General features: G+C 40.9%; 1 protein-coding gene across 4 annotated transcripts in view; it reads left to right on the forward strand.

The window, feature by feature from the left end:
* The window catches only part of smtnb (smoothelin b), a 354,299-nt gene that overhangs the window by 199,675 nt on the left and 142,554 nt on the right, over positions 1-12,070 (forward strand). For 3 of the 4 annotated variants that reach the window (XM_060843540.1, XM_060843539.1, XM_060843541.1), the window contains one exon: positions 297-1,280. The exons of the other annotated variant lie outside the window; for it this stretch is intronic. In XM_060843540.1, coding sequence (XP_060699523.1) covers positions 297-1,280 — 984 coding nt within the window. The remainder of the gene's footprint in view (positions 1-296; positions 1,281-12,070) is intronic. 4 annotated transcript variants of the gene reach the window in all.

Genomic DNA, 12,070 nt, shown 5'->3' on the forward strand with positions numbered 1-12,070 from the left:
GTAATATTTCTGCATAAAATTCATGACTGTCTATATTGCTAGAGCCCGTTATTGAACCTTAACTGCTATTCTTTCCCAGATCCAGTGGGCATTGTGAATTTTTAATAGAAAATGTGTTCCTCCAATAAGGATGCACATATTTAATGATATATGGTTGAATTTCAAGCTTTTTGCCTATCAAAAATACATACTTAGCCACTAGACTAAAGAATTGTGAGATAAAGGTCCATATTCTTAACATTGATTTGTTATCATGTTGTCGAGTAAATGGTCCTCATTCTATATTTGCTTTTCAGAAAAAGCCAGTGACATACACATGAATAGCACGCCTATCAGAAAAAGTAACTCCATACAAGACCGAATGAAGAAGTTTACAATGGACTCACCTGACCAACCTTTTGAACTTGGATCACACTTCTGCACTCAGAAAAGAAATGAAGGCAGAAATAGCAGAATTCTACAGCAACAGCAGCTATTCTCAGGTAGTCCTGCATTAAAGATGAAAGAAATTAAAAGTTCATATTTGGAAATATCTCCAAAAGGAAAGTCTGCAGGACTTAAGGACACATGGGAATTTGGTAAATCTATAGGAAAAACAGATAAAGAGGCTGAATACTTACTGTCCAATAGAAGTAGCAAACTCACGGGCTCAAACAAGAGAAATGGGATAGAGCGGGACAGGTCTACATCCTTGAAGGAAAACATGTTCCGCTTTGTCCAAAGGGATGGAAAACATTCACCACAATCTGGTTGCAACTTGATTTATAGCACTGTCAAATCTAACTTTGCAACCACAGAAGTACAGAAAGGTCCACCTAGGACAACAAATTCATTGATTTCTTCTACTGAAAGCTTAAGTAATTTGATTGCATCTGAAGTTCTTGCAGATGAATCAAGTAAAACAAGGACTTTTGACAAGGATTACACTAAGAAACCTTACTTACAAAATGCTGTTGCTGATAAATCATACATTAGAACTCCAGGGAGGAGCAACATAAACAAGTCACAGACAATCCAGACTGCGTCAGAGAAGGACTCTAGTAAAACATGCAGAGACAGCTCAGTGTGCTTAGACCAACTCAGTTCTGCTGAGTGCTCAGACGTGTCTGCTAGAACAATCAATCTCTTACAAAGAAGTTTTTCTGGACAAAAGGAGAAGGATACGTTTGTCGGCAATAAAGACAACATGAAGACACTTGTGACAATTGAAGTCAAGGAGGGCCAGAAACCAGATGTCATCTCTGCAAGGATCTCTAGTGCACCTTCCTCACAGAGGAGAGGTATGTTCATTTAGAATGTCTGCCTTTATAATATAAAGTACAATGGCATATCTTACCATCTGAAAAATTTACGTAACATTATTCTATAAAGAAATGATTTCAATATCCATTCCTTTTAATGCTGTGCTGATTTTGTTTAAACATGGAGTACTGATTTTTTATGAGAGATCTGCCTTTTATTCAAACATTTGCTGCTTTCTGCTAACAGCGAGTCATGAACCTCTTGAAAATTTTTCAACAAACTTTTGAGAGGAGTTTTCACAGAAGTATTAAATACTTATGATCTGAGATATTTGAAATAAAACAGATTTTCTTTCTCTTGGTCCACATAAAATACAGTTGGCTCGTTGCATGACATCACACACTCCATTCACACTACTAATCTCACTAGATCAACTCAGAGCTCATTACTTGTGAGATGGTATTTAATCCTTTAAATTTCACCCTAATTTTTATCATGTTACTAGGCTGTTCAGAACCTGAAGCTATACTGCTCCAATAAAATCCTCCAATAAGAGCACACACTTGAGGCTATGACCAGGACATGTATCTTCATCCTTTGAGTGGTACTTTTTGGTGACTGTCAATATTGCTCATAGCAACTTGCCAGAATATGTGTAACATCACTTTAGAAAGAAGTATGATCCCAGTTGAAGCATACCAGCAGATATGACCACTTATGTCACTGTCTGGTGAATTAGTTCTGGTTAGATTTTGTAAGGGCAGTAAGATGAAAAGAGAAGGCAGCCAACAGCTTCTGTAAAGGGAATAAGGAAGTGATCAATATTATTCGAATAGAGAATGACAGTATTATGCATCCTTTTTGCTGGATGACTGAACCATGATTTGGTTGTTGAACTCCAATTGTAGCAAAAAGTTCTCCGCCAAATGACCCCTTTCCTATCCTTTTTGTGCCTCTTCCTGTTTTATACTCAAGATCTGACTTTTAAATGTAAATGGCTTGTTTGGCCAGGAAACAGGATTAATAATAATTAGAAGGAGTATCACCCCCAGGATTCAGGAGGTGCCTGCCTGGTACAACAGTTAAAGTAGATAACAGTCATTTTGGGATTGTTGCTGTCTTGGTGATTAAAGCAGGCAGCTCTTGGGAAGGTCACAAGGAAGAACAAGGCATACAGCAAAGTAAAGACTCGTGCTTGTTCTTGTGTCTATGATGGTTACCCTTGCAAATTCGTTGCCAAGGCAGTTTTAGAGAAGTTTATTTTGAGTCTTGTGATGCACGAAGGTGTGCTCGAGCTCATTGAAAAATTGTTGGAAAATGCCATTCAGGAACAGGCAGACCCTTTAACCAGCTGCTAAAGATGCTTGAGAGGCTATTATTTGTTAGTGAAAACTCCTGCCATGCCTTTCAAAATTCAAAATCCAAAAGCATTGGGATCCTGAGACAATCTCTGGGGCTGCAATTTGCAAAACTCATATCTTGCTTTCCAACCCATATGAAACTCCTGTCCTAAATCTCAAAAGGAATAATTGTGTATGGCAAAAGGAGATGCTGATGGGACAAGTGAAGAAACTTGTTTCTATGCAGAAGGTGTAAATCTAACACAGAATCATTTCAACAGCTGCTATCCAAAACCAACATAAAAGGGTAGAAGTTATAACATACATTCTGTATTTTGTTTTCATTCATGGGACGTGGGTGTCATGGCTGGTCAGCATTTTTATTGCCTGTCCCTAGTTGCCCTTGACAGTTGGTGAAGGACTCCCTTCTTGAACCCCTGCAGTCCTCGTGCTTTGGGTTGGTCCACAATACCATCAGGGAGAGAATTTTAGAATTTTGATCCAGCGACGTTAAAATCTACTGCCATCGTCCTTCTAGATAGGAATGCTTGTAGGTTTGGAAGGTACTGTCTAAGGACCTTTGGTGGATTTCTGCAATGCATTTTGTAGATATGTACACTGTTGCTACTAAGCAACAATAGTCAAGGGAGTGAATGTTTGTGGATGTAGTGCCAAACAAGCTGGCTGCTTTGTTCTGGATGGTGCTGAATGTTTTTGGAGCTGCACCCAATTGGGAAGCGTTCCATCACACTCCTGGCTTTGCCTTATAGATAATGGACAGATTTTGGGGAGTCAGGAGGTGAATTACTCGCTGCAGCCTTCCTAGCCTCGGACCCGTGCTTGTAGCCACTATTTATTCGAAGAATTCAGTTAAGTTTCTGGTCAGTGATAACTCCAAGGATGTTGGTAATGGGGGATTGAATGATGATATCGCCATTTAATGTCAAGGGTCATGGTTAGATTATTTTCTATTGGAGATGGTCATTGCCTGGCATTTATGCAGTGCGAATGTCACTTGCAACTAGTCAGCCCAAGCCTGGATATTGTCCAGATCTTGATGCATTTCAACATGGACTGCTTCACTATCTGGGGAGTCGCAAATGGTGCTGAACATTGACAATTGCACAATGAACTTCCCCACTTCTGGTCTTATGATGGAGAGTAGGTCATAGAGTCATAGAGATGTACAGCATGGAAATAGACTCTTCGTCCAACCCAACCATGCCGACCAGATAATCAACCCAATGTGGTCCATTGGCCAGCAACTGGTCGATATCCCTCTAAACCCTTCCTATTTATATACCCTTCCAAATGCCTTTTAAATGTTGCAATTGTACCAGCCTCCACCACTTCCTCTGGCAGCTCATTCCATAAACGTACCACCCTCTGTGTGAAAAGGTTACCCCTTATGTCTGTTTATATCTTTCCCCTCTCACCCTAAACCTTGCCCTCTGTTCTGGAATCCCCCACTCCAGGGAAAAGACTTTGTCTATTTGTCATATCCATGCTTCTCATAATTATGTAAATCTCTATGAGGTCACTCCTCAGCCTCCAACGCTCCAGGGAAAACAGCCCCAATCTGTTCAGCCTCTCCCTATAGCTCAGTCAGGCTCACTGGTCTATAGTTCCCTGGATTGTCCTTACCACCTTTCTTAAACAGTGGCACAATGTTAGCCGAACTCCAGTCTCCGGGACCTCACCTGTGACTATCGATGATACAAATATCCCAGCAAGAGGCCCAGCAGTTACTTCCCTAACTTCCCACTGAGTTTTAGGATACGCCTGATCAGGTTCTGGAGATTTATCCACCTTCACGCATTTCAAGACATCCAGCTTCTGTAATATGGTTGGGCCAAGGACAGTATCCTGAGAAACTCCTGCAGAGAAGTCCTGGAGCTGAGATGACTCATTTCCAACAGCCACAACCAACTTCCTTTGTGTCAGCTGTGACACCCAAGTGCAGAGAGTTTTCCCCCAGTACCCATTGATTCCAGTTTTGCTAGGGTTGTTTGATGCCACACTGAGTCAAATGTGGCGTCAATGTCAAAGGCTGTCACTCTCACCTCACCTCTCAAATTCAGCTGTTTTCTCCAAGTTTGAATTAAGGCTGAAATGAGGTCAGAAGCTGAGAGGCCCTCAGATTTGCTGTTATCTTGGTTTCCTTTTTTATCTCTAAATCTTTGAATGTTTGGTGATTGTTATTTCAGTATCCTGTCCAGATTGTATCTTGTTCTGTTTATGCTCGATAGTGAAGCTCAGCCCACAGCAAAATATTTATAAACAGTGAATACCAAGGTAACTGCTGATCTTACTTTAAATAAGAAAAACAGCAGTGATAAGAAGTGGATGGTAACAGCAGGGAGGCGGAATCCCCAGCGCAATCCGCAACCTCATGGCCTGGCATATTTCCCCACTCAACAATTACCATCAACCCAGGGGATCAATCTGTTCAATTGAGAGTGAGGAGGGCATGCTGGGAGCAGCCCTAGCATACCTAAAACTGAGGTGTCAACCTAGTGAAGCTACTAAACAGGACTACTTACATGCCAGGTAGTATAAGCAGCAAGTGATAGAGCTAACCGGTCCCACAACCAAGAGGTTAGACCTAATCTCTGCAGTCCTGCCACATCCAGTCACGAGTGGTGGTGAACAATTAAACATTTCACTGGAGAAGGAGATTCACTGGAGCACCTCAATCGACAAGTTCTCATCATGATTTGGAAATAAATCACTGTTTCTTCAGTGGTGCTGGGTCAAATTCCTGGAACTTCCTTCCAACAGTACTGTGGGTGTCTTACACCCCAAGAACTGCACAGTTCAAGAGTGAAGCTCACAACCATGTTCTGTGGAGCAATCAGGGATGGGCAATAAATGCCAGCACCATCCAACATTAAAAAGCGTTGTAACATTTGCTCAGTTACTGACTTCCTGTTGTTTTCTTAAATGGCTGTGTGAATGCTACCACCAGATGGAGCAACGAGTGTGCATACCCAAGAACAGAGCATTGCAATCTGACACTGCAGTCCAGCAATGGAGCAGTAACTGCCTACCCCAAAATAGTGCTGCTAATATAATCATATCGTGACTATACACATTCTTCTTGGCCAATAGAGGCTTCTTTTCATTCTGACCAGCACTTAAATTCTGTCTTGGCCCAGATTGAATTAGCACAAAGACTCAGGAGAAAGCATGAGAAGTGGCCGAGGCAACACTAAGGATTGTTACTTTTCGAAATAATTGCTGTAAAATGAAGGCTGGGAAGTCTGTGCGTGCGCTTAAATTGTGATCACAATAACTAGAACATGGGGACACAAACAGTATATTCAGATGAATCTTGAAGCCTGTTGTTATGAGCACATGTCACCAGACCATTTTCAGTGTATCGGCAGCCATTTTATTCACCACTCTGACATTCAAAATAATTATTACCTAATTATACATTTAGTAGCAATTGTGTACATGTGTGTAAGATAGATCTTCCCTAAAATAGGTCACTTTGTGCTCTCAATACCAGAGGCTCAATTGGAAGGTGCCCAGCTGAGTAATAGCTGCAGCCCGCCACTTTATTTAAGGATGTATAGGTGCCATTTCAGCATGTTTTAAAACTTAAATTAAAAAATGGCTGAAGCTGCGGGTCACCATTATGGAAGATACACCCCTCTGTAGAAAGCCACGTAATGGTCAGATGAATGGGAAGGTCTACAGGTGTTGACCTGTTGATTGTCACAAGGAGGACATCCACAGGCAATTAGACTAGTTCCTAGTGCCATAAGGGATCTGCTAGGCAACTGGAAAATTCTAGTCAGCCTCTAATATTTGGCATTCTAGATTATTTATTCATCTTAATTGATTAGCTTCTCAGGCAAGCAGGTGGACATTCCATCCTGTTATGACCCTAGCTGATAGTGATACTGGGCAAGTTATGTACCAGAATTAAACATAGCTTGATAGATCATGCATGTTATTCTTAGTGGTTAGTCCCATAGTATTGATGCAATGTTGCCAATATCTTTAAAATTACACTACAAGGATAAAGGCTACATATATGCATGTACTTAAGTTAATCTAAAAAAGAATCAGACAGCATAGGAGATGCCTTTGGTCCATCAAGTCTATACTGCCAAATTTATACTGCTACCTACACTACTTTCACTTTGCTGCACTAGGCCCATAGCCTTGAATGTTCATCTAAGTTCTTTTTAAAGGTTGTGAGGTTTAGTGCCTCAATTACCCTCCCATGTAGTGCATTCCAGACTCCCACCACTCTCCAAGTGAAAAGGTTTCACTGAAATCCCCTCTAAACTTCCCGCCTTTCACTTTAAAATTATACCCCTTTGTTATTGACCCTTCAACTAAGGGAAACAGTTGCGTTCTATTCACCCTGTCCATGCCCTTATCATCTTATATACTTCCATCAACTCCCCTCGCTTACGTTTCTGCTCTAAAGGAAACAACCTGAGTTTATCCAACCACTCTCCATAGCCAAAATGTTCCTGCCCAGGCAACATCTTGGTGAATCTCCTTTTACAACTCTCAGTGCAATCACATCTTTCTTCCTTCCTCTAGTATGGTGATCAGAACTGCACACTTTAATTCCAACTGTGACATAACCAAAGTTCTATATAGCTCCAACATGACTTTCCTGCTTTGATAATCTATGCCTTGACTGATAAATGCAAGAATCCTGTGTGCCACCTTAACCCTTATATTAACCTGTCCTGCTACCTTCAAGGTTTTGTGTCAAGCGCCCCAATATCCCTCTGTTCCTTTGAGCTTCCTAGTGTCTTACCATTCATTGATTACTTCCTTGTCTTCTCCTTCTTCCAAAGATTTTGACAACGCATAGCAAAAGCAGTGTTTTTCCCAGCAATATCTGATAATCAATCCCAGGGAAATATCTCTCCAATCTTAAATAATTAATTTACTATTTAACTGTCTTGGTAAAAGAAACTGAGATGCTACAGAAAGAACACCCTGGACAGCTGACTGAAATGTAACTAATACTCAGCCTGCAGAATTATACATGAAGAGGAGGTGACAATACAATAGGGAGATGACTTGGAAGTTCAGTTATCTGATACTGAAAATATAAATAAAATGGATGAAGGGAAAGTGAGGCTGACATGTTTAACCTGTCTCTTTTCAGTACAAATGTAACAGATAGATTCTGAATTGAGAGTCTTATATTAAACTGCCTATTCAAAAATTGAATCAGTGCTATTATTTAAAGACAAAGCGCTAATGATGAAACATTTTTACTGACCAGGTTTTCTAAAGGTTTTGATGTTGGAAACCCCAAACATCAATTAGATCTGCGCCTTTGATTCCAATACCAGACTTTTAAATAAAAAAATACCTCAGTTACCATCATTAACCCACCTCGACTGCGCATTCCTGGACACTTATGGTTCAATTTAGCATGGCCAATCCACCTAACCTGCACATCTTTGGACTGTGAAAGGAAACTGTACCTCCTGGAGTAAACCCATGTAGACACAGGGAGAATGTGAACAGACAATCACCCAAGACTGGAATCAAACTAAGGTTGAAAGGAGGGCTGTTCTTTTTCCAGCTGTCTGCCACAGGAGACAATGCCCACCGGATCCAACCAACCTGTACCCAACTAATAGCCTGGGTCAATACTGAGTCCAGGTGAAAGGAGGATGCTCAGGAACTCAGGAAATAGGTTACGTGGTCTGCAAGGTTAGGTTCCACCATTTTCTATTTCACATTCATAAGGTCACACTCAGTCTAACTCTTCAATGCATATACATCTCACCAAAGCTCATTGACTAAAATTCTCATGCATTGCATTTGGCATGTCCACTCAATAGCTCTTATGCACCTTATCCTCACTAACCATACCTGCTCTCTGCACCTCCTACCACTCACTGGGGATGCCTCACCACCTCTCCAGCTCATGTATCACTAATAACTCCTCTCCTATCAAACTAAATCCCTCCTTTTGTCTCATTGCAGAAATAAAATTGGCCCATCATCCCAGATTGAAACCTCAATACCATCCCAATTGACCTACCTGTAATCCCTGAAATAGCTGCACTTAACGTGCCAGCCTGATTATGGCCCAATCTCCCAGGACACAAATCCCCAGACTCTGCTAAGATTGACTCAGGCCAAATCCTGAACTGACAATGAACTCCTATCTGATTGTAGAAGCACTCCCTGACCCCACTAAGACCGGTTCCATTTGACTTTCACACAGAGCCCCATTTACTTGAAGGACACATAGTAAATTGCTGGCAGATACTGTAGCTGTGACTTTGAAATTTATGTTGCCTCATTAATACATGTTCACCCTTTTGAGTGTTCAGTGCTCCATGTCACAATGCTGCCTGCCTTTCCCTCTGTGCTGAAAAGCAAAGCAAGACATGGAGACTTGACAGTTGGAAACTGACACTGAATACCTATGTGCTAAAAGGTAATGTGAGCCAAATGGAGACTAGAAGCTTCCTAGTGAACGCAAAGTGAGTGAATCCAAAGAGTTTAAGTTAAGAGCTAAGATGCATCCTGTAAAGCAACCTGGCAGAACAATGCAAGTTGTAAGTTTCTAATGAGTTCCAATGCAAAGGTGTTCAAGGATTGAAGTAGTGTGAGAGTTGATCAAGAGCATGCCTGACCCATGGTGAGGCTGCTGCTTTGCCTATGTGGATGAAGTATTGAGGACCATAGCATCCCTGTTTTCTATTGAGATTCTGATTTCTCTCATTCTGATATATTTTTCAAAACTTTAGTGGGATTTCCCCATGCCACGACAGGGGCCAAAATTCCATCCTGTTTATCAAGATGGCGGCAGTGTCAGGGTAGGAAGTATTCAGGCTCTGGGCTTGTTTGCTGCTGCTCCTGCTCACCTGGCTGGCTGCTATCTTCTTTGTTCTTTTGTTTTGTTTCTTCATTTCTCTTTTATATCTAAGTTCACCTTTTCTTTTCTACTGCTGCAATAGAGGAAGGTGCTTATGAGGGCCTGTGCGGCAGCGGCAACCTAGCAGATCCAGAAGTCTGTTCCTTATGGTCATAGTGGCTGTAGCTTTATCAAAGGCTTCATCATCGGTGGGTCTTATCTGTTCCTCCTGGCGGCAGTGGAGTGGTTTCAGTGGTGACTGTAGCAGTAATAGCATAGGGGTTCCAGTTTGTTCTTCATGGCTACGGTGCCTTCGGGTGGTGACTGAAGTGGCAATGGCTTCCAGTGTCTCCCTCCGTGCCATGGCAGTGATAGAGTGGTTTGGTGACAGCTCCAGCAGTGGGAATGTGGTAGGGCTGGTCCGGAAATCCTTGCTTTGGAGGCCTCACGGTTGGCTTTGGCAGCGGTCCAGAAACCCAGGAGTCATGGAGGGAATAAAAAATGAATTCTGTCTCAAATATTTCTTTTTATACTTTCTGTAATTAAAATGGCACTGAATTGTGGTGACTATACACATCTCATTGTATTATCATAAATGCAAGTAACAATAAATTGATATTCTATTCTAATTGTTGCAAAGTCAACGCAGTAACAAAAGTGGACTCAAATCTAATTGCAACCATTGAAGATGTGTGATTAGTTGTAAAATTTGATTTGCTAAAAGGATAGTAGCAAGTGGTTGGGAGGGTATATTAACAACATTTAAAAGGCATTTGGACAAATACATGAATGGGAAAGGATTAGATGGATATGGGCCAAGTGCAGGGAAATGGGGTTAGCGTTGATGTACATTTTGGTCAGAATGGACCAGTTTGGGCCAAAGGGCCTGTCTCTGTGCTGTAGGATTCTATGACTCTCCATTGGCAAATTCCAATTCCGAGTACAGCCAAAGAAATATCAACTTTTATGACATTGGATGGACTGTATCAATTTAAAGTCACATCCTTTGAAATGATAAATTGACCGGCAACATTTCAATGATTAATCAACATGGTCATACATGGATAACAACTGTGTTGTCCACATCACTGATTCATTGGCGTGCAGCCACATCTGAGAAGGACATTTGAATGAACCGCTTGATTGGTTGTGAAGAGATCAAATAACTAATTTGGTCATAGATCTGGCTATAAATGAATTTGCTGAAGCAAAAGTGACTTATTTGGACCACACTGAAAGTTGAACCTACAAAAAAAAATTCCCATGCCTCAGACAAAACAAGAAATTCAGCAATATATTGGCATGAGTGTATTTTATCAGAGGTTTGCGGCAAATTTAAGAGGCATAAATGCTCCTTTGTTGAACTTGTTGAAGAAAGATAAGAATGTTGCATGAACAAAAGAACGTCAGAGAGTTCTACCCTATTTGAAAGCTATACTGACAACTGCAGCACTGAATTATAAGAAAATTTAAACTGGCTCCAGATATCAGTGATGTTCCTGTTGGTAGAATATTGGTACAGGGTGATGAAATGGGGATTGAATAGCCAGTCAGTTACGCAAGCTAAGTGTGTTAAAAGAAATATCTAATGGTGGAGAAAGAGACACTGGATTAGAGTTAGTTCTGCAGTATTTTGATGTTTACACATCCAATTATTTAGTGGAAATTGTGATTTATAAGGGCCACGAAACTTTGGCTTGTTTGGAGAGATTCTACTAAAAGAATCTAAGACTGTTTCATTAGCATTTAATGCTGGGGCCATGCAACTTAGGGGCCAGTTTGTTCAGTTGGCTGACTGGTTGGTTCACAGTGCAGAGTAAACTAAAACCAACTGATTTTGGATTTCCTGGGGTCTCCTTCTGATATCCTCCTGTGGGTGCCTAGGGCCCTGTGTATCTCCATTCCTGCTCCATCTCAGGTGGCGGCATCGAAAGACAAGTGCTGAGTGTCACAGGAGGTGTGGGATCCGTGTACCATGACAGTCTTCAGCATGGCGGCAGTGGAAGCAACAGTGCCAGTAGCAGTAGAAAAGGAGCACATTGACATTGTCCTCGGGTCCTTACAGACAGTGGTGACTGGATGAGCAGTGAGGATAAAGTCTATGGAGTGGGAAAGATGAACATTTAAAGCTGTTTCAGTTTCGGTAACATCAATTTAATAGCAATTTATTCAGTATTTTACAGTTTATACAATATATTCAGTAATTTATTCTGTAATCCAAGGTGGCACTGGAGCATTATACACTTTTCACTGTAGCAAGTGACAATGTTGGATAAATCAAATCAAGTCATATAAAATAGAAACAATGCTAAGAAAAGTTTGATAGAGAATGAATATACCTCTTAATCTTCTCAGTTTTTCCTTGTGGGAAGTTGCAGTAAAGGTGTATAATAAATAGTCATCTGGGGATTTAGATTTTAAATTTGATAATTAGAAGATTGAAGTTGAGAAGATAAGAATGTGAAGTGAGCACTGAAGTACTGCACTTGAATTCATAGACTAAAACTTAAATTGAATCATTTAATTTAAAGAGCTTTCCAATCCATCCCATTCTCCTGGTCTTTCCCGACAGCCTTGACAATTTTCCCTTAAAGTATTTAGAAGTAAGAGAAGCATAGAGTGTACCATA

Source organism: Hemiscyllium ocellatum, chromosome 24 (assembly GCF_020745735.1).
Source record: "Hemiscyllium ocellatum isolate sHemOce1 chromosome 24, sHemOce1.pat.X.cur, whole genome shotgun sequence".
NCBI classification, from domain to species: Eukaryota; Metazoa; Chordata; class Chondrichthyes; order Orectolobiformes; family Hemiscylliidae; genus Hemiscyllium; species Hemiscyllium ocellatum.